This window comes from Haliotis asinina, chromosome 15 (genome assembly GCF_037392515.1).
Source record: "Haliotis asinina isolate JCU_RB_2024 chromosome 15, JCU_Hal_asi_v2, whole genome shotgun sequence".
Taxonomy (NCBI): domain Eukaryota; kingdom Metazoa; phylum Mollusca; class Gastropoda; order Lepetellida; family Haliotidae; genus Haliotis; species Haliotis asinina.
The window spans coordinates 30,528,731-30,556,401 of record NC_090294.1 but is presented as its reverse complement, the minus strand read 5'-3'; the positions used below and the strand labels follow the sequence as shown (position 1 = coordinate 30,556,401).

At 40.0% G+C, this 27,671-nt stretch overlaps 1 protein-coding gene across 1 annotated transcript; it reads right to left on the bottom strand.

The window, feature by feature from the left end:
* Window positions 1–6,105: 6,105 nt before the first annotated feature.
* LOC137265233 (NACHT domain- and WD repeat-containing protein 1-like) lies at window positions 6,106–22,181 on the bottom strand. The gene is made up of 16 exons (XM_067800587.1): window positions 22,088–22,181; window positions 18,436–18,521; window positions 17,663–17,779; window positions 16,379–16,612; window positions 15,904–16,024; window positions 15,338–15,448; window positions 13,746–15,125; window positions 12,878–13,581; window positions 11,873–12,050; window positions 10,659–10,848; window positions 10,287–10,444; window positions 9,286–10,171; window positions 8,267–8,460; window positions 7,866–7,991; window positions 7,621–7,691; window positions 6,106–6,806 (listed from the first exon to the last, which is right to left on the bottom strand). The coding sequence occupies exons 1-16, from the start codon at window positions 22,179–22,181 to the stop codon at window positions 6,111–6,113; spliced, it is 5,346 nt and encodes a 1,781-aa protein (XP_067656688.1). The 3' UTR covers window positions 6,106–6,110.
* Window positions 22,182–27,671: the final 5,490 nt, after the last annotated feature.

Below are 27,671 nucleotides of genomic sequence, written 5' to 3'. Positions count from 1 at the left end.
ATAAATGGCGTGTACGGCCTTGTACTGAACAGGCGTATAAAACACAATATGTTAGACTGGAATGGATTAGTTTATTATTCGGTAGAAACACTCTGTCAGGAACATCTTCATAAGTCTTGTGTTAGTGCTTCAGGGGTGCTGTCTAATGGAGAGAAGGTTATGCGGGCTAGAACACCAGTTAACCTGATATGTAACTGCCAGACAGATGTTGTTGCAGTCAAGGTGCGAGATGGGAGATGGTGCGAGATGGGTCCATCAACGTGATGTCGAAAGAAAACTAGAAGCCATGACCCGAAGACACTTCTGCTTTCCCGTGTCGAGAAGTGTACTGCTATCAGATCAATCCAGTAAAAAATGACCACCTTATTTTAGCTTTCATTACATACCAGAGAGAAAAACAATGGCGGACTGGTGAATATTGTGTCAAACTGAAGTACTTCATGTACCAATGGTACTTAATGTGTTATGGTTGTCAGTTATTTCTGGGTCTTGGACATGAGCTACGTCAAGCACACTCACTATTTAGATAATGTTTCTGCGACTGCCAGCACCATGAACATGTGTTTTAGACTGGTTCCCAGGGTCCGCTGCTCTACTATGCGTAGTCGTAAACCCCTAAAAAACTACGCCACGATCCAGCCTAGCTACCAGGATCAGCTGCGCTACGATGCACAGTCATATACCCAGATAACTATGCCACTAGACAGCCTATTTCCCGGGATCTATTTCCCGCAGCCATACCTAGGTGTAAACCCACGAGACCAGCCTAGTTTCTCGGCACCACTGCACCACAGGAGCGATTGATTCCATAAGCCCAGATCTGTGTATTTCCTAAGTAGGGCATATAAGGTGTTTTCGAGTTGGTTATCTTTGACCTGTCAAGCACCCCATATATGGCTAGTCCCTAAACATGATGATGCAAAAATACTCCTGACCATTGTCGTATCTTGTGCGGAACGTCAGAGAGCATGACTCCTCACTTGAGGTCTCCTGACCACTGACACAGAGTATGGCATGGTACTTCTTGCTGAGTCACTGTAAATGTTGTCTCCATGGCAAGAGCTGTTTCCTTGACTTTTGGTCCATTTGTTTTACATAAGGTGCAGCTATGTGACAACTGGTGACATTACACATCAACATCATTGCAAGCTGTACAGCACGGAAATACCTGGTCATATTACTTGTACCAGTGCACATCATTACAAGCTGTACAACACAGCTATACCTGGTCATATTACCAGTGCAATCATTACAACAGGTCGCCAGCTGATGAGGTTCCTATACAATATTTCTGTATTTAAAAGCCATAAGTTGTCTTGCCAGCCTTCAGTATTGATTTTTGTGAACATTCATTAGTATCAAATTAGGTAAATGAAGGCACTCTGAACTTGAACATTCCATTCCATTCCTATTGAAATTAACGACTCATTAAGTATCTCAAAACAAGCATTCCACATTGAATATGGTAACAGTATATTGGAACATTAAGTGCTGAATAATCATCATCCACCATCCATGACTGAAATCCTTTTCCTATTTTACTGACACATGTATCCAATCCATTTCAGTGTCACAACTAATGGTTTCCACTTGACTGCTACACAAAGAGCAGTCGTTCTCCAGTATAAAATACAGTTAAGTTTTCCCAAGGACAAGGCTAATGTTGATAATTAAGCCATGGTGTTCTCTGAAAACAACTTATTCAGTCTAACGTGATATAATAACATATTTCCTGTAATAAGCACCTGAATGCGTATTTTGTCATCCCACATATATCTGAGCTTAGGTGCTTTCTGCACTTACTGGATGTAATTACCGTAATTGTTAGTGAGCTGCGATTTTTAGAGGAAATACAGTATATTGAGCTGACATATTAGCTGATTTCAACACTGCACTATGTGGGAGTAACAAAAACAGACAGCAATATTTAGCAACCCATCAACATGTCTGGTTGATAAATATAAAGAATATGGTATCCCACCTAGACAATCAATCACTAGACAACACAAATACAATTTCCAAATATATATTATTTTATTCCAGTCTATGTGCCTGTTGCTATTCTTGACAGATACAAAGATACATAAAAATATATTAAAAGACAAATAAAACCGTGACCACATACATATACTGATGACTTTAAAGATGACATGGAATGTATGATTGATAAACTGAGCTGCTAGTATCCACTCCAAAACAATTGGTCAAGACAGACAATGGGTTGATATATTATAGGTAGTTAGTTCACAAGGAAAACTACACCTCAAAAGATCTTTCCCTTTCAATTACCTATAACACAACATAACAGGGCTGCAATGTATCATATATACTGAGTCAAGAAAGAAACTTTTTAAATTTTTAAATTCTTAAAAATAATGAATAATTTTTCTCATAATCATGATGATGATACATCTATGTGTCCGAAATGGGATCCATATCTTTCAACTCTAGAAAAATGTTTGCAAAAGTCACTCAAACCCATCCATTCGTCCTGCAAATGATGTTAGTGCCAAATCAGGTTTTGCATGTGCAGTCGATCACGTGATCTTTGAATCAAAGTTTTCTTCATTTGCATGTGTTTGCATTAGCCTCAAGAATTGAAAAAACACTTTTAAACCACAGTTCTAACAGTACTTTAAATGCCACGATTGTCAAATGTGCAATGCGAACGTGCCGTTGGCATGTTGCAAGCGGGAAGATCATTTATTCACGTTGCAAGAGCAATGGGATGCAGCTGTTGTACTGTGTATGACTTGAAAGATCGTCTACAACAAACTCTCACCACTTCTGATCACCCAAGGTCGGGTCGTCCACATGTGACATCACAAGCAGAAGACAGTCAAGTCGTACTATGTCACCTACGTGACAGATTTCTGCCAGCTACATGAACCAGGGTTGAGATGTCCACACAGACCATTCGAAATTGGTTGCAGGCTGCCAGTCTCCATTCTCAACATCCATATTGTGACTTGACATTCTGTATACCCATATTTTGGAACAGCGGTGTAGCCTAATGGAACTGATTGTGGCACTGTTAGTATATCAAGTACATCACACAGATCTCAGCAATGAAATAATTACAATTTAACCATCTTACCATCTCTTGTTCTTTTATAGTGCCCTGAAGAAAGAATGTGAAATTCCTTTTTTGACTCAGTATATTTCACCCATAGTGAACTCCTGTAACTTTAAAAGTCAGTGTGGGAAACTGCAATAGATTAAAATTTATATAATTTTTAAAAAATAATAATAATTCAATAAAAATAACATAATTCTAGTGCTTGCAGGGGTTCGAAAATCCCATCGCCTGATGCCTGGGACAAGTCAGTTTTCATTTTGGGCAATGAAATACTGGTACCTTACATGTACTTTGGCTACTAGATAAGTTCCACTTATGGTTTCAAATTGCAAATAAACTTGGATTTCATTTCATATCTGCTCACAATGTAGCCATTAAATTTTGCAATGATATTAAAGTAAAGTTATCTTTTTTTGCTATTTATCACTTTTCGATAAGTATTCCAGAAAATAATTACATCCTCATATCAGTACATGTATGTGATGTTCATAAATAAATTTACCCGTGTCATATTGCATATATATCAATAATATCATAACAAACATAGGCATAACATGATTGCATATATTCAGTTGTAGTGATGTATATAAAGATATTTCAGAGTAAAATATCACTTTACATGTACTGGGTGTTCATGAAAATATAAACATTTACTGTTAGCAAAAGACAGTACTAACTGACAACACATTCTTCTTGGATTTTGTGACAGAAGTGATACAATTTATATTATCATGATACTTTTCAAATATCCGCTGTTCATACATACATCTACCAAACAAAAACTTAACAATATTATCTTTTTGAATATTTAAGCTGGAAAACTGATAATTTTGGTCATTATGTGATAACCGAGCAGCCTCGTAATACTGTCATTTGTTTGGTGTATCTCTCTTTGAGGCTTTGTTGAATCTGTGAGCACAACTATAAAAATACAACAAAAATAGTAAAAATTATGATAAAAACTAAACTAACTGATGTTGCAGATGCAACTCCCAGCTGAGGATGTTACTTAGCTTCACTGACACCTGGTACAGACAGAATGGCACAGATACTGAATTATGCTCACTACAGCTGGGCTATGAAGCCGTATGTATGGCTGTTTATCTCCAGTATGGCACAGTTTATGGAGGGTATAAAACAAATACAGTGATTTACCTAATAACTGGTCTCTGAAATAAACATATTTTACAGCAAAAAAGTTGATATTTGCTTCAGGGTGTGTATGTGAAGCTATCATTTAACCTGTAAGACTGAGTAAGTGAGTTAAGTTTTACGCTGCTTTTAGCAATATCAGAGTGGTTGGGGGACAGCAGAGATGAGCTTCACTTATTGTACCCTGTAATCACGACCCTGTAATTCATCTCACCTGTGGGATAACTTCACACATTTGTATTCATGGTGTACACCAACTAGACCATCTTTCCTGTACAATGCTCTAACAAACAAAATATTCCCTGTCATTGTATTATGTGTAAATCTTGTGCAGCATTTTGTTGTGTTGTACAATGACTGAACAGCCTAGCAACAACCTCATCATAACTGTATAACACAATGTTCACTCTACCATCACACAATCCTTCATCTACCATGGCACAGCTTCTAAATCAAGTACAATATTTTTCTATAGTGTTGTACAGTGTATTACCACTACTTCAATAATACTTATAAAGTACAAGTGTCATGTTCCCTATATTTCTGTACAATTAGTGCATATTGTGAAATATTTTCTGGTAGGGTTGAACAATGTGTAAACACTACCAATATCATGTTCCCTGTATCAGCTTACATTGTGTAAACACTGTATGCTATTTTCCAGTGGCTGTGTACAATGCATTAACACTACATAATCATCATATATTTATATTGTGTAATTGTGCCATGTGTAAAAACTGTACATTAATCTTCCCCAGTCTTGTACAATGTACCAACACAACAACATCATTGTTCTTTCCATTGAACAGTGTGTAAATACTGTACATTAATCTCCCACAGTCTTGTACAATGTACCAATACAACAACATAATCGTTTTTTCTATTGTACAATGTGCAAAGACTGTACATATGGATCCTGTTTTCTTGTACAATGCATAAATACTACAACATCATCATCTCATAAAACTGTGCAATGTGTATATCTTCCTGCAAATTGGTATTACACCTACCAACAGTTTACCTACATATCATAGCATTCAACATTTTATTATATATATGTCAATACCGTACATTAGTCTCCTTTAATATTCTGCATCATGCCAGAGACAGTATAACAGATATATTATCTTATCATTTGGTTTCTGATTATTCCAAAACTAATACCAAACAAGATCACCTTTCTTGAACAACGCACTATCAAGCAAAACATTCCCTATGGCAATGCGTGATATGTAAATCCTGTACATAATTTTCCTCAAGTGCTACACATTGAATCAACAGTCTATCAACAATCTCATCTAAACTAACACATGTTTCCTTGAATCATTACACATGTTTGCTTCTACTATTGCACAACTTGTAAATTGGGAAACAAAAAAGGGAACACCACTTTATGGCAGTGCTTCTTGATTTAGTCTCAGATATCCTCCCACAGCACAGTTCAAAGCTGGTGATGAAAACTGGACAATATTAAAGAAGCACTTGAATTTTCCTGTTCCTTTATTTGTTTCTCTCAGTATACCTGCACTATACCACATACCTGCACTATGCCACGTACATGCCTTACACATACTGTACTCAAGTACATCACCAATATATAATACAGCTCAATAACTTGGCCTATATTGACATTGTGTAACATCATCAGCCCTGTAGTGGTGCATGAACTCACAGGTTGTGCTGATGGATTTAACTACCTCTACTGGTCTGTAAAAGTATTGTGCATGGTTGTGTTGATGGGTTTGATTAACTCTACTACTGATTCCTTCTAGTAATGTACATGGTTGTGTTGATGGACTTCATTACCTCTACTACAGATCCCTTCTAGTAATGTACATGGTTGTGAGGATCACCTGCCTCCATTAGTTGTCAGTGAATGTTAAAGTATTGTACACGCTGCTGAAGTTTGCTTCTTGACTCCTTGACTTGAGAAGGCAAGAGCCAGGGCTTGAGCCTTTTTCACTGACTCTGACACTGTTTGGACGTAGGTTCCCTCCAGCATCTGGTTCAGTCTCTCATTGGGCTTCAACACTGCCACACTGGTCACATTCTCAGGAGCATAGGCTATGGCTGACAGGTCTGATACAACAGCCATTGCATTCACCTGGCAGTGGGCATGGTAGGAGCAGAGGGAGACTTTCTTCTCAAAGTCCCAAACCACGATGTTCTTGTCCTGACTGGTAGTCACCAGGAACTGACCACCTCGCGAAAACTCCATACACACAATGAAGGACTGATGTCTGGTCAGCTTGCATGCCAGACTTCCATCAGACATGCTCCAGACATAGATGGACCGGAAGCCTGATGTCAGAAGGTTCTTGCTATCTGGGGAGAAGGTCATGTTGGTGATGGATGACCTCTGACGCATCCTGTACATGTAACGATTTGTTTCAGCATCCATGACCCGTATGGAGCCATCACCGGAACAAGCTACAGCTAGCCTGTCATCTGGGGTGAAGCCGGCACCACAGCAAGCACTCATGTCAGTGTCTGGCTGCCCTACCAGGGAGTCACTTTCATTCTCTTGTAAGTAGACATTCATTATGATTGGGTAGTCAAACATGGTCATGATAATCTGGAAGAAAAGTCAAACTGCTTATATGTAACTGAACGCAGACACTAGGATAAGCATGTACTGTGCACAACATAAGCTGTTATTTTAGTGCATCATTTATATATGTATCTCTAAGCATCTCCAGCAACACATACACTACATAATAACATCACTGATCGGTATTCTAAATATCTAGAGCAGTGCATTGCAGATCTGTGTCCTGTAGTCAACATCTGGTGTATGCAGCATGGAATCACAGATTCATGCTGATGAGGATTATTGGTTTGTCAGCATCAAGAACATATTATGTGTTTCAAGTAGTCAGCATTTATTTCCTGTATGACCTTCACATCATGCTGACCAGCAGAAAAATATCAGAAGTTCCTTCTCCACTAGCTCTCTGATGTAAGATAATGTCAGTTTCTGACTGATCCTGACTGCCCTAGCCTCACCATCTCCACCAACACAAAGTGCCTGCTATGGTAGGATGGTGAGATCCTGACTACCCTCAAACTTTGGCTCACCATCTCCACCAACACAGGGTGCTTGCTACGATAGGATGGTGAGATTCTGACTGCCCTAGCCTCACCATCTCCACCAACACAGAATGCTTGCTATGACAGGATGGTGAGATCCTGACTACCCAAGCCTCACCATTTCCACAACACACAGTGCTTGCTATGGTAGGATATTGAGATCCTGACTACCCTAGGTTCACCATCTCAACCAACAGACGGTGCTTGCCACAGCAGGATGGTGAGATCCTGACTACCCTAACCTCACCATCTCCACCAACACACTGTGGTATCAATGGTATAACAGTGTGATGACTTACCCTTGTTCCTGTGCTGTTGATGGCAGTCTCATAGAAAGAGTACAGAAAGGTCACATCACGTACAGCCTCACCTGTACAAACAACAATCAAATATTTCAGTGATGCATGGGTTTGATGCATCATCTACTCACACACTATTCACATGATTCAGGAGACCTGATGTACTATCCTTACTGACAAATAATGATGTCCAGTAGACTCCATGTTCATTCTATTCCTACTAACTATCTATGAGAGAAAGCTACCATTGTCCAGATTCCATATCCTGCCTTTGGCCTCCATGCCAGCAGTCCCAGCAATGAGGATGTTGCCCCCTTCTGCCAGACAGTCAACCTGGCGACTCACATGTTGTAGATCATACACCAACTTGGCTGAAACATGGATGTATTACTTGATAAATTCCTCCATCCATGTTCACATTAACACTACATGTTTCTCACAAGCTGAAATACATTGAACAAACAGTCATGGGCTCAGATTCCAGCTGACCTTGATCCTTTGTCTGTCAGGATCGGGTGGTCAGGCTCACAGACTTGGTCAACACATGTCATCATATATCCCAATTGCATAGATCGATGCTCATGGTGTTGATCACTCACTCACTCGCTCGCTCAATGAGTGCATGTTTTCTTCCAAGATGTCTTACATGTTTGGACATCCAGGACCAGGACTTTCTTGTTTCCGGGAACAGCAAGGTGTCGTCCACTGGAGGTCAGGCACATCAGTTTTCGTCGTGTTCTCATCCGTTCAGCCTCAAGCACCAGGTCAGTATTGCCTGTCACCATGTCTCGCTTTAGGAGACACCCATACTTCGTGCACATGAACAGCTGCTTGTCATCTCTGGCAACACAGAGACAACAGATTCAGACAGACAGACAGACAGACAGACCGAACATGCAAAGAAAAACATTACACTTCTGACCCAAGTACCATGATGACCAGTTCAGAAATCTCTAACATATGTTCCAGTAATAAAACCAAATACTGACACACATTGAACATCGCTTGCATCCAGAGGATGATATTGAGCTTATCATATCAGCCCTCAACTACCATATCAGCCCTTGAAACTCATATCATAACCTAATTATATATAAACCACCTCAAGAGATATTACTCTAAAATTAACTAGGCTCCATCTATTGACGTTCAGAGCATTTACGTGTATTCACTCTATTCCACTCCAGTAGCCGAGCAGTACAGGTGATATGGATTCGGACCTGGGTGGGCAATATGGACATGTGTCAACAGTCAATATTGTATGTGAAAATAGTCCATATTAGTCCTAGGTATGTGGTAAAACATGTTACAGTGGATTCCATTTGGTGTAATAGATGTGATCTTGAGGCTGATATTGGTGTGTGAGTGAGTTAAGATTTACAGTTACACCAGCTATATTTCAGCCATATTGTAGTCTGATATGATTAAACTCCTTATAATTACATTGGTTCCTGTGTTTACATATAGGAACATAGTTAGACATTAGGTATCCGGTATCCAGGGCCTAGATTTTCGAAGCTCTCTTAGGAAAAGATAGTCCTAAGTGCCATTAATTAACACTGACTTATAATTTACTATCTTAGTGCTAAAAAAACTTGGAAAATCTAGGCCCCCGGTACTTAAGCATGAATACAATTGCTATGACATAGACCTGTTGACCCTTACTTTGAGAATTTCAATGTCGAGCTCTGTCCAACATCTTGAATATCCAGTGACTTTTTCTTTTCCTCCTCATCTTTATTTGTTGCTTGTTTCTGGGAATATAGCTCTTTTGACTCTTCAAGAAGACGAGGCAGGTCCCAAAGCTTGATTGTGTTATCAGCAGATGCTGAAAACATCAATTTTTCATCTGATGAAATAACATATTGCAGAATAGCCTGACTGTGGTCTGTGACTGACTGCAAATGAACTGGTTCGGATAGAGGTGTTTCTCGATGTCCTAAAGAGACCAGCTTGATCTCAGCACTGCCATAACCAGCAACAAGAGCCCACAACTCTCTGTCTCCAAACAGTTTCAAAGCTACATATGGTCCATTTGTACAATCAAGTTGGGACACCAACTCTCCAGCAGTGAGTTTGAAAAGTTTGGCTTGTTTGTTAATATCTCCATTGATAACAGAGGTGGATGACGGTCCCCCTAGGAGGAATTCTTCCTTTGAATCAAGAACACATAGTTCCAAGCTATATTCCTTATATCCCTCCAACTGGAACAGGAGATCCCCAGAAGGGATTTTGTTCACAAACAGATGATTTTTCTCGTTATACCCAAAGCCTTGATGAATAAATTTGTTGTCTTTTGTGACAAAGGTCGAACGGCCATAATCAAAATCTCCATCATTGAAATTAAAGGGATTATTATCCGGGACGATATCTGCAGTCATCTCTCCAGATTGACAGTCATAGATACGGGCAGCTGTTTTAGACAGGGTAATTAGGTGTTTCTCATCACGAGAAAACTGGACATAGCTCGGTTTACTTTGAAGCTCATGCTTGATATCAATGCCTCGTCCATTTTTCTTGAACATTCCAATCTTGATTTGTTGTTTTTCGCCTGAAAAACAGAATGATAATATGTGGAGAATCTAATTTTAAATTGGAAATAGAATGCTAAAAATAGTCTTAATTAGCAGCATATTACTTTTATCATAATGATCATAATTCCATACCATCAGACCAGGCAAGCAATCTACCCGAGTCGGACACACAAGCATTGCCAGGCTTACAGTCGAGGTTGAAGGGGGCAGAGAGCGAGCCGTCATACACATCGAAGTAGCTGGTGTAACTGTATTTGGTGCTGTTTCGGAAAGTTTCAACCAGAAGCAACCTGCAGATAAACACAACTAGCATTTTAGTATGGATCACTTTTCATGTTCCAAGAACTTCAGCAGTAAAATAGTCTGATTCTGTAGAACTGACAACTTTTAGTGAATAAACCTTTCAAAGACAAGGTGATGTTATGTGCTTTTTCTGATTTTGATCATTAGGATGCCAACTTACAGGAAGTAAAGTCATGAAAACCATACTGTGACACTACATACTTTTCTGCGGCCTTGAACTGAATGGATCTGACCTTCCTATTGAGGTCATCTACTGTCATGCAGGTCATATTGTCATCCAGGTCATACACTCTCAGACGGTCACTGCCATCACTTGGTTGCTGGTCTGTCACATACAACTTGTGCTTGGATTCCTGCAGGACCATACAGCTTCCAAATACACGGTCATTGCCTGTCAAACACCAGTGTATTAAATAAGTCAAAATACCAGCCAGAAATCAGGGACAGTAACTTCCAAATGTTGCTGCATAAAATGGATTTAACCAGACCAGACACCATGAATTCACTCGGATGTACAGAACATCTAAAATTTGCACCAGACTGTAGAACTACCTAAAGCTGTAAATATAGACAGTCTGGAAACACCCACCCAGAATCTGTGAGTAACCAAAATGAGCAGATAGCAAACAATTCTCAGAAAAGATGAGTTAACAATGCCACTACAATCAAAAGGGAAAAAGTCGTAATCTGTTTATTTCCAAAAACATGATACATTATATTTTGGGACCAGATTTACATTAATTTAGACTTACTGATTGGTCGGGACTGTTGTTTGCCTAATATGTGAATGCAGAAATCATGAGTGAGTGTGTGAGTAAAGTACACCACTTTTAGCAATATTCCAGCAACACCAGGATGGGGTACACCAGAAACTGGCTCCACACAGTGTGCCCAGGTGGGGAATCGCATCCAGGCCTTTGGATGTTTTAACCATGCTAGGAGGTCACATTGGCACACAATCCATGTTAGGAGGTCACAATGACACACAGCACATAACTTGAGGTCGCAATGGCACACAATCCATGCTACGTTTAAAGTCAGAGTGACACATGTGGACACAGTGACTCAGCACATACCATGAGGCCATGATGACTCACAAACCTTGCTAGGAGGTCAAAATGACTCACAATCCACTCTATGAGGTCACACTGACAACATTCAGCAATGTCAGCAATTATTGTAAACTCACAAGTGTTTTCCAAGGAGACATCAATAGCACTATTCAGGCATTGAAAAGGGAAAATGATTTTATGGAATCACGTTTTCTGTTAAAACACTTTTCTTCAGCAGGAAGTATTATCATTATTTCAAACACACTTTTCATATGCTTGATTATGTCATGTTCAGGACCCAAGTATGCAAGTATGTCAGTGATGAACAAAACATTCTGCAGGCTCCCTAAGATGTTATCTTACCAAGGATGTTGATGTCCACATTGATGGAGCTGAGTAGGCACCCTCCAGGGCTCGGCATGGTCTTCCCCTCTGGTAGGAGGTGGGGGTGGTTCCCTGTGCTCAGCCAGGTGTAAGCAGCCTGGAGTAAGCCGGTGATCCCTGCGGACCCACTGTAGCTGGGGCCCAGCTGGGACACAATCTGTGGAGGCCACATGTAGAACATAACTTGACCTCATATGCTTACTGCCTGTCAGCATGTGATACTTACACTGTACTGCATATTTACTTTACAACGTTAAAAACATAAAACACTTAACACATGCACTAGAGTAATTACCGACACTGCACACACATACACTTCACCAAGCATTATTCAAAGCTGGTGATGAAAACTAGAAAATATTGAAGGAATGCTTGAATGTTCCTGTGATCCTTTATTTGTTTGTATCAGTATACTGCACTACACTACATACACGTACTGCTCTCACTGTATTCAATATTGTTGCCCTAATAATCCATCACATATACTGTACTCATGGTACTATACATTAATAACACTCAATAACATTGGCCTATAAATAATCTAAATTACCACACTGGTACACTGGTCCACTTGTAACAAGCATGGGATACTAGGGCACTAGTGGTTGAAAACATGAACCTTCATCCATACCACACAGGTACATTGGTTCACTTGCAACAAACATAGGGTACTCGGGCACTAGCAATATAAGCCAGACTACAAGGCTGTTTAGATGTAAAACTCCCCAGCCCTGACCCAAACTTACCTGCCTGAAAATAATTTAGGTTTGACAAGCAACTTAGTTCATCATCCAACTGGAATTCATCATTTATTTTACAAGTGAATTAATAATGATTTATTATTCTGAAATGCGATATAAATGTCTAAATTCTAACCCAGCCATCAGGCAGGTGAATTTGACAATTTGGAAATCCATGTTGAAAATGACCCATCCCAGGCAGGCAGGTATTTTGAACGCTGGCTATGCATATATATATACATACCTGTGTTGCCAGGTTAGATGGACTCTTTCGGATAAAGTCACTACCAAGGATGAGCATGTCATTGACGAACTTGATGTCATCATAGAGTGCAACATTGTCAATGTCTCCTGTTGAGTCCAGACTTGCCATGGCCATCCTCAAGTCATTGAGGACATCAGTGAGTGACATGACATGACACATAGCGTACAGCCAGTGGAAGTTACAGGCAACTGTGCCATGGAATGTGTCAAGGTCGCCACACTTGACCAGGTGATAGGGCAGTTCCTGCAGCTTTCTCACATTGTACACATTCTCATACTCCAGGGGCTGTGCTGGAACTTGTCGCATGGCATTAGGGTACGAGCCTGTCTTGATTTTATAGAGTTCTAGAGGCTTCTCCATGTCACTCCATTTCCCAGAAAAATACTCAGCAAGAGAAGTGTGAAACATTTTCTGCAAAGATGCAGGTAAATACCTCTGACCTGCAACTTCGGAGAACTGGCGATGGTACCAGTTCACAACAACCTTGTTGCCAGACTGGCGTTCTGTCAAGTACTCTGAAATGTCACTGCGGATCCGTTTCCATAGCAAAGGTGGCAGACGTATTATGTTTGGGTCAGGTGGGAGATGATAAAGATATGTATCCTGAAGGACATCATCATCCAGAGAAAGCAAGTCCTCCATCTCTGTGTCTCCCAACCCTTGACGAGCAGCACACAGGTACCCTAGAACACAGAGGCACACTTTAGAACATACACAAATTCAAAGTATCATTATTGGATCTTTTCAAATCTGATAAAATATCCGAATTCCCAACTTATGTATCTGTCCTGATCTTGCAAAGTAAATAAGTATATATATAAAATACTTATAAATGTTTCAGACTCACCAAATGCTTTGCTGGTGATTACAAAGCCATGTGACCGCTCCATCTTGTCAAACAGTTTATTGATGGCCGCCCTCACGGTGTTCCCAACCTGGATGTCAGACAGTGGGGTGAAGGACTTCCAGGTGATAGCTTCATCCACGATCAGCTTCAGGAACAGGGGCTGGGGGCACTGGGCAAAGTGCTCCATTAGGAAGTTTTTCTGAAGTCTCGTCAAACAACGCCCTTTTCTGCTGCATTGGGCTGACACCATCTTTTCCCCAGCTTCTTTTGAGAAAACCGAGAGCTGCACATACTGTTCTGTGAAGGGCAGGTGATGCTGGATGTTGTCCAGACAGTTGTTGACCTTTGGCATCATGGACACCAAGATGTGGACATGTGGTGGGGTCTTTGTGGGCAGCCAGTTGATGGTGTGAGCATGATCTGAGGGCAGTAGCTGATCCACTGAGTCAAAGATGATGACAAGTGGTTTACTGGAACAGTTCACCCTCCACAGAAGTGCATTGAAGTAGGAGAGTAGATACTGATAGTCTGTGTTTAGGTCAATACCAGAGCCTTTCGGGATACTGAAAACAGTCCAGATTTGTCTGCAGATGCTGACAAGAACTTCTCGGATTGAGCTAGACTGAGGAGATGTTCCAAGGTACCGCACAATCAGCACTGATTTAGGAAACCAGGAACTAGAAAGTTTAGCAATTTGTGCCATGAGAGCTGTTTTCCCACTTCCTGATTCTCCATGGATTACAACTGGTCTCTTGAATGACTTCATAGCGGGAAGCTGAATCTGTTCAAGCTGAGGGTTCTTGGATGGATCTGAATCATAGTCATCAAAGGTATCACCCAAATGGTATTTCACTCCCATGGAGTCAAGAAAATCCTTTATTTGGTCTGAATGTTTATCTCTACCACCCACCTCCTCTTCCTCCTCTTCCTCCTCCTCCTCCACTTCCTCCTCAGTCCCATCCACAGATGATGATGCATCTTCATCCATGTCCTCAGATATGTTTACAACCTTGTTCAGTTTTCCCTGAATGTCTTTTAGCTCCTCTTCCCTACCAAAGAATATCTCACTCTTTTTGACACTGAAATGTATATGATGGAGAACCTCAGAGTAAAGGTCATCATTGGCATACGATGACTGTTTGTCGAGGCTGGCATCAATCATCTTCTCCATGCTGCTCTGGAAGGTGGCACACAGAGTCTGTAGGTAGACCAGATGTTTTGGGTCTTGGGGGTCAACACAATTGTCTGTCCACTCAATGTTGTACTGATGCACCTGACTCGAGGCCAAAGCTTCAGGTATCTTCTTTAGGGTTAACTTCTCACGACGATCCTTGGCCTTCATGTCAACTTTGCCCTCATTATCTACATCAATGAATCTCCCTGAAAGGGTAACACGTGAATATTTAAACACAGCATGTGATGATGTATTGTGTCCCTGGCATAAGACTATTCGTACCAGCCAGAGAAAATGGTCATTCATATATTGACAATCTGATACAGCTTGATGAAACTATTTCAGTTAACATTTCGCATGTCAGTAACAAAGCTGTGAAACATCATGTTGTAAATTGAGGCACTGTTTAAAGACCTACATGCTAGAGGGTGCTGTGTGTTGATGTTGTTGAGGACTCGATGGAACACAAGAACTTTGTTGTCTGTCTCTGCTGCTTCGACAATACCGCCACATATCTCACTCTCGGTCACTGAAATAACATGCCAATACAGTACCTTACATTATGTATCTACTTATACAGTACTTCACATAAAGTAATTGTACACATATCATCGAATATATAGTACTGTTCATACAGTACCTGACATTATCTATCTGGTCTATACTGTACTCCACATAAAGTATTTGCCCACACATCACCGAGCATATAGTGTTGTCCACAGAATACCTGACATTATGGATCTGCCCATACAGAATCTGACCAAAAGTATTCATCCGTACAGTACCTGACTTAAAGTATCTGTCCATACAGTCCCTGACATGAAGTACGAGTCCACTCAGTACCTGACATATAGTATCTGTCAATACAGCATCTGACATAAAGAATCTGTCCATACAGTCCCTGACATAAAGAACCTGTCAACACATTGCCTGATATAAAGTATCTGTCCATACAGTACCTGATATAAAGTATCTGTCCAGTACCTGACATAAAGTATCTGTCATATGCTTGCTGGTCAAGGTGTCCAGTCCGGAAAGCCTCCTGTGCCAGATCATGGTAAAGTGATAGTAGTGTGCTCTGAACTTCTCTCCATCTCTTCTGGTCCTGATAGGAAAACACTAGTTTATGTTTCTAACTAACAACATGACATGGTCATATTAATAACCCTGTTATGAGTTCTCCATTCCAGCCATCTGAAGATCACTATAAACTATCGACCAGTTAGTTTCACTTTCAATTAAACTATAACATAACAAACAATCAGCAAAATACAGAATGTCCTCAGCTAAACAAAACCGGTGAGAAAAATGAACAATATATCAGCCTTAAAACCAAATCAACTTTGTTTAAATAATCAAGCTTTATCATCAAAAGTATGGTTAAAAGAAATCTATGTGGTACATCACTGCAATCAGACAGAAATAGCTATTTAAAAATGGAATTCGTGTCAAGGTTTACTTTTTCTTGAAGATGCTGTTTGGCTGGGTCTTGGTCATTGTAATGAGGTAGAAGGTTTGTGATTGGCTGTAACTGGTAAACTGGTGGTTCAGCATTGTTGTCAAGGAGATACCATTTATCCAGGAGGTAAATGTCTTTACCCATTGCCATAGCAACACGATGAAAAACCCTGAAATCAGTGACAGGCACGGTGGATGGTAGAGGGCAACTGCCATATCGATCACCAAGGAACACCTGGAACACAACATCATACATCAAACAACACCTGAGACACAACATCACACATCAAACAACACCTGAGATACACCATCACACATCAAACAACACCTGAGACACAACATCATACATCAAACAACACCTGAGATACACCATCACACATCAAACAACACCTGAGACACAACACCACACATCAAACAACACCTGAGATACACCATCACACATCAAACAACACCTGAGACACAACACCACACATCAAACAACACCTGAGACACAACACCACACATCAAACAACACCTGAGACACAACACCACACATCAAACAACACCTGAGACACAACACCACACAACTGAGACACAACATCATACATCAAACACACCTGAGACACAACACCACACATCAAACACACTTGAGACTCAACATCACACATCAAACACACCTGAGACACAATACCACACATCAAACAACACCTGAGACTCAACATCACATATCAAACACACCTGAGACACAATACCACACATCAAACAACACCTGAGACACAACACCACACATCAAACAACTGAGACACAAAATCATACATCAAACACACCTGAGACACAATACCATACATCAAACAACACCTGAGACACAACATCACACTTAAAACGCATCTGAGACACATCATCAGACATCAAACACACCTGAGACACAACATCACACATCAAACAACACCTGTGACACAACACCACACATCAAACAACACCTGAGACACAAAACTACACGTCAAAACACACCTGAGACATAAAATAACACAAACAACACAGCTGAGACACAACATCACACATCAAACAACACCTGAGACACAACACTACACATCAAACACACTTTATAAACATCACACATCAAACACACCTGAAACACAACATAAGACATCAAACAACACCTTATAAACATCACACATCAAACACACCTGAGACACAATATAACACATCAAACACACCTTATAAATATCACACATCAAACACACCTGAGACACAAACAACACATTCCAAACAATCACTTCAATTACAGATACAGATAAATAATTACCACAAAATTTGGGCCCATTGAGATTTCTTGGCAATTGTTGACTTCCCTCAGGCACATCTCTGTTGTCATTTGGTCCACTGATGTTTCTTCCCTCACACCCCATCGCATGTCCACCACCTTCAACACAACATTCACGTTCAACATCCAATCCATGTTACCATGTCCCCACTTCACATTCAGTCAGTGTTACTTTACATTGTCAGTGTTACCAGGTCCCCACGTACATTCAGTCAGCGTTACCTTGTCCCCTCTTTACATTCAGTCAGTGTGACCTGGTCCCCACTTCACATTTAGTCAGTGTTACCAGGTCCCCACTTTACATTCAGTCATTGTTACCTTGTCACCCTCTTTACATTCAGTCATTGTTACCATGTCCCTTCTTTACATTCAGTCAGTGTTACCATGTCCCCACTTCACATTCAGTCAGTGTGACCAGGTCCCCAATTTACATTCAGTCAGTGTTACTATGTCCGCACTTTAGTTTCAGTGTTATCATGTCCCCTCTTTACATTCAGTGTTACCATGTCCCCACTTTACAGTCTTTGTTACGATGTCCCCTCTTTACATTCAGTCTTTGTTACGATGTCCCCTCTTTACATTCAGTCTTTGTTACGATGTCCCCTCTTTACATTCAGTTTTAGTTACGATGTCCCCTCTTTACATTCAGGCATTGTTACGATGTCCCCTCTTTACATTCAGTCATTGCTACCATGTCCCCTCTTTACATTCAGTCAGTGTTACCAGATCCCCACGTTACATTCAGTTTGTGATACCTGGAAGTCTAGTCCTCGGGCCAGACAGTAGTCTCTGAGCCGGGGCACTGACTCCTTCATCAACATGTTCCTCTCCACAGTCATATCTACAACACACAATGTTATCACTTGAATCCACAGATCGTTTGCAGCCTATTTTTTCACTCACTGTGCATCTGTATAAGGGGAACATCCACAGCCATTGACATTTACTTGTCTAGTCGAACTCAAGCATATTAAATATGTCACATATCAAATATCCAGCCCAAGACAACAGGATCCTAAAAGACTTGCTAAAGAATCCTGAACCACCTGTTCCTCCCAAAGTGTCATGACAACTCATATTGTAGATATTGTAAAATGTTAACTGTACCTGTCATACGGTCAGAGAAAAGGCGACCCATAAAAAATACTGGGAATCTATGTTCACTAATTCCATACTTGATTTATGTTCAAACATATTGGATGAAACTGGCATGGAGATACAAGCTATTTTTTTTAAACATATTTTATTCAGTGAAGAAAGGGATTAGGAACAAGTTATCCAACTTAGGTAACCCTCTCCCAAGTATTTACAACATGATAGATATAATATACAACAACCAAGGAAGGAAAATGGAAGGAAATATGGTACAGAAGTAGTAGATGTCTATGTACAAAGATAGTTATTTACTTATATGAAAATATTTACAGCATTCAAGAAGAACGCTTGCTATTTGATATATACTGCTGAACTGCTTTAAATATTGCGTGATTTTGATCATATGATAAGTCCCTGCTGCCATTTAGTAATAAATCTACATTTAAATCATCATCATGTACATGTAATTTTACAAGGTTTAACATCTTCGTTCTATGTTCATTATGTAGGAAACACTCAAGCAGGAAGTGATAAACATTTTCACAGAAATAGACACACATACATTTTGAGTCCATCTTAATGCCAACTTGAAATAGATCATAATTCAAGTCACTTATATGATATCTTAAACGAGTATGAATAATATTTTCTGTGCGGATACCTGTAAAAAAATATGATGGTGCCATGTCAATAGGTTTTTTCAAATATGACTTAAAGTTCTCTGTTGATGGTAACATTCGTTTTTCTAATGGAATATTATTCCATAACATTGCAGTTGATGGGATAAAAGACTGACATGAGTGTTTAAGCCTATATGATGGTTTTACAAAATCTTCAGAGTTTCTGAGATCATACGTTGTAGAGTCGCTAACAGTTTGAGGAAGCAAATCTGTCAGATATGAAGGTGCATTACCACATCTCATTTTGTAATATAATGTTAACTTTCTTCTTTCTCTACGTATCGATAATTTTTCCCACCCAGTTTCAAAATAGAGATATTTATGCGGTGTATATTTTGGTAATCCAGTAACAATACGGGCTGCTTCTAGTTGTAGTTGTTCTAGCCTCAGTGACTGTACATGGTTACACCCATCTCAGACCTCGCAGGCATATTCAAAGTGTGGTCTGATAAACATAGTATAAATCTTATTCAAAATTTGCCTACTGAGCAGAAATTTCAATTTACGCAAGGAATTTATCATCTTTGAACTTGATTTTACTATTTTATCAATATGTTTATTCCATTTCCCATCTGCCGAGAACATTACACCTAAGTGTTCATGTTCATTTACATTACTAATTTCACAACAGTCAAAGTATAAAGTTATATTGTCACTTTGTTTCTTCAGAGTAAAAATGATAGCCTCTGTTTTATTTGGGTTATATTTAACAAGCCAGTGTTTTCCCCAAGTGCTCAGTTTCTGTAGGTTGGAATTTAAAGTAGACTGAAGCAATCTATGATCGGTTGATGAAAACCCAAGTGATGTATCATCAGCAAAGAGTCTTGTCAAACAGTTTAATTCATCAGCTATGTCATTTATGTAAACAATAAAAAGAAATGGACCCAATACTGATCCTTGGGGAACGCCAGATACAAGCTATGTTGTAGTGTTGTATTATGTGTGCTTGACACATTTTTCACATTAGCATACATTATTTGAAACAATAAACCTTTGACTGTGTTGCCCTCAGTATGACAGATATGGGTCCCATTTTTCAAAGCAATCTTAGCACTAAGATGATCATAACTCCTTACTGATCATACTTTAGCAGAGATTCATGCCCAGTCCTGTGACTGATTTGTTGAACAAGTCCTTCAACAGCAGTGTGCAAAATACACACCGGCCCAGTAGCCAGTGGCTAGGCCAGTGCTTAGTCTCTGAATATATACAATTTTGATAGTAACAAATAAGCCCATTTGAACTGAAAAGAGCCCAAGAGAACCCAGAGATTCATAAATGAACCAGAAGAATTCTAGACTTGCTTCATTCAAGACTTTAGCAAAGAGGGCTGGGCAGTACTGAAGTAGTGTAATCTGGTTCAGGGACTGTGAGACATTCAGGCCAGTAAATCTCCACAGTCACTATCCTGGCTGACTAGTGAAATCTCATGGAGGTAATTTTGTAAATATACTCACTGAAATACTTCAGGGAACACATAAAAGTACAAGTGTTCCTATATTTATTTCCAAATTTTTAACTCACAGTGCAATTCATACCTTGTAAAGAAACCTGGAAAAGAATAAAGAAACACTTGCACTTTCATGTGTCTCCCTATTTTTTTCTGTGAGTATGTATCACTCCCTCTGACTTCTTAAGATATAAGAAATTTTTAAATCATGCAAGATCATGACCTGATGAAAATGCTCATCAGTTCATCAGCTTAATGATGAAACCTGTGTCTACAATCTATTTTGGGGCATGTGAATTATTTCTTGGGCTTTGAGACATAACTTGCCAGACTGGCTAGAAAACTGCTGCACAGCTTGTATTAAGTGTGGAATATGGTAGGTGACTCTAGTATGTTGTGTGTTTTTGTTCCAGTCAGCTTATGCTTGATTGGCCCCAGCACTCATCAAGCATCTGGCCACTAGCCACTACCCTTTGGCTGACCATCACCAACATTTGCATGGGATTTATGTTTTGTCATAGCCAGCATCATTACAGGTTAGATACAAGAGTTCCTCCCATTCCCCTATTCCAAGTAATATTAATAAATTAATATTGTATTTTTTCGCTCCATGGCTCCAACAAATAATAATTTGTTTTCTTTGAAATTTGTTAGATAATTGCTTGACATTGTTGTAAAGACTTTCAAGTGTGTTTGTCAGATTTGAATCTATATCTGTATTAAGAACATGTCCCATTTCACATTAATACCAGCTTCATTGTTTCATTGTTAATAGTAACATAATATAGTTCTTCCTCATTATCCATCTAAGAAATCTCTCTCACATCTTTCATTTAGTTACCCACCTAATATGATAAACCCCACCACCCCCACCCTGATCTCCTGGGATTAGCCAAGGGTAAAGTTAAGTACCTCAACACGTACATATTATATATCTACACGCTGGTCAGGTTCTCGGTTCAAAGTCTCAGTAGTCATAGAGTTTTCCATTTCCAATATACACAAATAAATAACATCTTAGTTCTTGTGTAGCTGGAAATATAAGACTGTGCATGTGCATCACATAACCAATGATAAACATTTGATCCGTATCCAAGGAGACAATAAATAACCATTAAGTTGCCTAGACAGTATCAGCAGATTGTCAAACAGTGTAATCCTGGACCGCGCCTGTTTCCTCACCTGTAAAGGTCGAGCTGAAGAAAATACGTATTGTCTTCGATTCCTTGGCCGGCAGGTCCTGGAACACTCCATCGAATACTTTCCTTGTCGCCATATTGCACAGTGCGAACTCGATAGCCTAGCTCTCCTCCACTCACAGCATCGTCTTGTTTACCTTGGAAACAATGACAGTGACCACAAACATGGACAGAGACGCTCCCCTTGACCAAGAGTACAGTAAATATACCTCTTCTATCAATACAGTTGTTTATTAACTTGTTTTGTTATCTTTTAATCCAAGCATTAATTCAATTCAATGTTTACATTCTAGTCAAACAAGCTATCACGACACGAACATTTGACAATTAGCTCGTAACTTCGCAGGGGTTATCTCCCGTTGTCCTTGGTGCTATTTATATCATACGGGGATTTCCATAGATAATAAACATTCACACGTTGGGTGTACGTTTGATGTCGTTTACAGTACATCGACATCGTCTGACAAACATGATATCCGTGATATATATAAAGAGCTGGGTTGTAGAGAGTACAGTTGTCGATAGCAAAGGGAAAGGACAGCTGAGTGGAATATTACGTGCCGGTTGATTGTTTTGCTTACATGTAAAATATGTTAACCCCAAGCAAGAAGTTTTACTGCAGTTCGTTACAAACGCCCTCGTCAGATCGTGAGGTACCACTGAAGAATGTACCTTTTGCTTCCGTCAATAAGGAAAACCGCAGTTCGGCATCCCCACAGCCGCATCCCCTGTATACACTGGTCCCTGATGAGAGTGCTGATAAGGAATTTGTATGGATCAAAAAGGAGAAGCGAGACAGAAAACGAAAACCTGGTCATGACAGTGTCCGAAAGAAAGCGAATTTGTTGGAAGAACATAAGACTGAGCTTGAAAAGTTAAAGAAGAGGCGTTTGGAACGTGAGCGACTTCGTGGTGAGCGAATGAGAGAAATGGAAGAGACACGAAAAGTTCAGTTGGCTGGGGAATTTGAAAATTGGGAGAAAGAAGAGAACGCTTTTATGTTACGCCAAGCGAGAGAACGAACAAAGATCCGTCTGAATCAAGGAAGACCACAGCCAATAGATTTGCTGGTCAAGTTCAAAGACACGGGTCACGCCGACCACCCAAGTAATTATCCTTTAAACGTTATAGCGCGGCTCGGCGTCAATGAACTTAGCGATCTTGCCATAGACATTAAAGTGTATGAGGAGATCGAGGGTGGTCGCTGTGTCTACTGGGAGGACGTCATGAACGTGGTGGGTCATCATCTAGAGGAGAACAATATGGATGACGACCTGTTGAGGAGAAGCGGTATAAACCACGCCGTGTCACCAGATGTCGACGTTCTATTTAGAGGGAAAACTAGCAATCAACTTGTCATTCTTAGGAATCAAATTGAACAGAAGATAGACTCGGGAAAGGACGTAGATGTCAGTTACTGGGAATGTTTGCTTCACAAATTAACATTTTATCTATCATACGCAAGACTTCAAGAACTCCAAAAACCTTTACTAAAACGAAAGACTGACACAATTATTTCACATCTGCCGTATGATACCAAGGAAACTGTTAGGGAGTCACGTGGTAAAGACACGAAGGGAATGCCGAGTGTATCAAGTAATAAGTCACCCATGACAGTTGTTGGTCAGGAGAGAGGACATTCAAAATCAATAACTCGTCATTACGTACGACGGAGTATTGATCTTTTTCAACAAGATTACTCACCGAAATATTTAAAAGCATCAGAAATCGACCGGGATATAACAGTTACTGACCCGGAGGACGACCTGGAAAAACTTCGAAAAGCCCGTAATCGGGTGCTTGAAATGTACAGTCAACCCCTGCACATGGATCACGTGCAGCAGGAGGATGAAATCAGTTTCGAGAACGAACATACACTTCAAAATCAAATATATACTTGGGGAAATAAATACAAACCGAGGAAGCCAAGATATTTAAACCGTGTTAAGACAGGGTTTGTTTGGAATAAGTACAACCGCACCCATTACGACATCGACAATCCCCCGCCAAAAACTGTGATGGGGTACACATTTACCATCTTTTACCCGGACTTGATCGACAAGACAGTGACGCCCACGTATAGCATTACCCAGTGTGAAGAGAGCAAAGACTTGGCTATAATCCGCTTCAGTGCCGGGCCGCCATACGAGGATGTCGCCTTTAAGATTGTAAATAGGGAATGGGACAAATCATGGAAAGGTGGCTACAAGTGCGCCTTTAACGGGAACACTCTGGACTTGTGGTTTCGTTTTAAACGGATGTGTTACCGACGATGATAAGCAGCTGCGTGAATAAGGATAGCTGAAACATTGAATCAACCCTTACTACACATCTGTTGAAATGCACATAGGTAAGTCCCTCAAGTACCTATAAACATATAAGTTTAAGCCAGGACTGAGTGAACTGGATCATCGACACTTAATGATCTGGTGAAGGAACAACATGAACGTGAATCATTTGTGGATAGCTCGTACCAACTGAAACTCGTGTCCCTTACGAACGTTTTCACATTGGCTTATTGTCATGAGAATTACTTCGAACAAGAACGATGTCAGCAGCGTATGCAGGGTTTTAGGGAAGGCGGTGCACATGGCATCATTCCTCTTTATTCACGATGAAGCATCAGCCAAGTACAGCTTTTGCAGCTGCTACCAAACGTACACTCATGTGTCATATTAATGTTCACAAAATGGCTGCCATGTAATTTTCGCCTTCTGAGATGGGATGTTAATAAAGTTTGATTTCAAAATAATGCCTGAAGTGACTTACCTGATATTTTCAGTATTTCGAAATACTGCCATTTACTGCATGTACAGCCCTCATTCGCTTAGGTAGAGTAGAATACAGTGAGTTTATGTACTCTGGAGTAAGTGATGTCCAGATACCTTCAACATTATTTATCAGATTCTGCTTGATTTTTATTTCATGTAACTGTGTTTGTAGCCTGGAAACCGGGGTTTCCCCTTTTCTTCATTGGTTCTCCAAACATTAATTTCCTGATCTTTTCCTGTAACTTGAGTCTCATCTGAATATATTACCCTGGACCAATCTCTATTTATAGTATTCCCAGAAATTATTGAGAATCATGTTGCGTCATGGAACTCATTACGTTTATTAACGTCTGGCGTTTTACTTACATAAACATGTTAAAACATCATCCTTTTACAGTCTCAATCTTGTTTTAGTACTTTGTTCGACCTCCTCGCTCAGCAATGCATGCCTGAATACACCTAGGCACACTACCCATCAAAGTTTGTAGGTAATCGTGTGACAGGGTATCCCAATATTGGACCACCTCGGCCTTCATATCTTCAATATTTCTCAGTCCCTTTTGGTTTATTCTGTCCTTCATGACTCCCCACACATTCTCAATTGGGTTTAGGTCTAGGCTGTAACTGGGCCAGTCTAAAACTTGAACATTTTCGCCCGACAACTACTGTTTTGTGTAGCGCGCAGTGTTTTGGGTCATTATCATGTTGGAAAATCCAATCATCTTCATACAATGTTTGTGCTGTCGGAAGAAGGTGACCATTTAGAATGTCAACGTATCTTTCTTTTGTCAAGTTTCCCGTGAAAACACAGAATGGCGTCACTCCGCGAGCCGATATGCCACCCCACATGTGAAACTTCGGGCTATGTTTTGGTCGCTGGTAGATAGGTTTGACAGTATCTTTGGTCCAAATTTTCACACAGTTAGGGAAAAGCCAAACAGAACTTTCATCCGAAAAGAAAACATTATCCCAATCTTGATTTTCATGAGCCCGACACCAGTTTAAACGTTTTTCCTTTTGTGCATCTTTCATCAACGGCGAGGGAATTCCACGTTTTTTTCACCCAATTAAGTCTCTGTAATTCCTGCCTGACTGTTTCATTGCATACCTGAGGACTTCCTCTGCTAATCATTTCATTTCTGATGTTCTCAAGACTTTTCAATTTGCCCCTACTCACAATCTGCCCAAGTCTTCGGCGATCCACAACACTGAATTTCCTAGGCCGACCTGCCCCTGCTTTGTGCTCTATCCCGGTTCCTGTTTGAATACTCTTCAAAGTTCTGTATACTGTAGACAGAGGAATACCATGTCTACAAGATAACACTTTAGCATCAGCCTCGCCCCTTTCAAAATCATCTAGAATGAGCTTTCTTTTCTCTCTTGCTGTAAATTCTGCCATGTCAACACAGGAAGCCGTCTGCTAAGACAAGGGAGATAACTCTTGACGTAATGAGCTGCCTTCTAAGCCTTCAAGAGTTGTCTCCCTTATTTAGTATGCTTAGTGCATAGTGAAAGCCCCTTTTCCACTCTTAGCATCATAAGAAAAAAACAAAGATTTTCTCAATAATTTCTGGGAACACTGTACATCCATGAAAGTACTCATGAAAATGTTTTGAGGGGATATAGTGGTTTTCTTCCTCACAGTTCCTCTATGAAAACTATTTTCCTGAAGACGCCTTTGTATTGTCCTCTTGAACAGTCTCACTTGAGATATCTGGTTCCAAAGTGAGGATATATATATATACCTTAAAGAGACTTCCTCCTGTTACATCTAACAGTCTTCAATAAAGCCCTAGTATCCCTGTCGGTTGATTTTCTTCTGTCGCCTCTTCTCTGATGATGTCTGTATTTCCTTCTCGAGAATACCTCTTCAGGAATTTACAGACAGTAAGCCTATTGATTCCAGTTATTTTACCAATTTAACTTCCACTCTTGCCTCCTGAATTCAAACAAATAAATATATGCATTTATGTTTGTTTTGTCAATCATTAGCAACAGTCCTCATCTGCTGATCAGTAATGACCACTGAGCTGTGATTCTCTGTTATCTATACCTAGTACTGGTAAAGTCACCTACTTACAACCAACACCTGATCTAACGAGTTAATTAAATGTAGCAGAACGTGGTGCAAGGGGGCAGAGGCTAGACGGGTGGAGTCGTGCACATATGTCATGAAGTCCATGTCGGGGGAAATGTTCAAGGGAAAGTTTATTTTTAGTATGAGGTGGATCTGCCTCTTCTTAAAGTTGATGTTGGCTTCACAAAAGCTCTTTCATCCCCGTTGTAAATGTATAGAACCCCTTTACCTCATATACTGATACTTAGCAAGGCACTCAACCCATTCATTCTCGTCTGATCAATGCCAGTTCATTTGCCTATCAGTAATATAGTTAAACTCACAGACATGCTATAAATATGTGTTCGGGTGATAATTCTGGACACATCTAGGACTGTACATGATGTTGCATGATCCACGAATACAGTGTCGAATATGAATCCGATACTGTAATTATGGATACTTAAGTCTACTATACAAATTCAAATGTTTCACCTGAAGTGATGATCAAACTGTATACATATTTATATTTTACAAGCTCTTCTATTATGTTAGACATGAAAAGCATATATTTATATGGCTGGATTGTGTTTCCGGACGGCAGAGATATACTCGATATACATTCATTCGGGTGACGGCTGATCTTAACCATAAAGTTCATGTAACGGTTGTTTGTGGGATTAACCAGACATAATTATCATCTCTCTCTCTCTCTCTCTCTCTCTCTCTCACACACACAC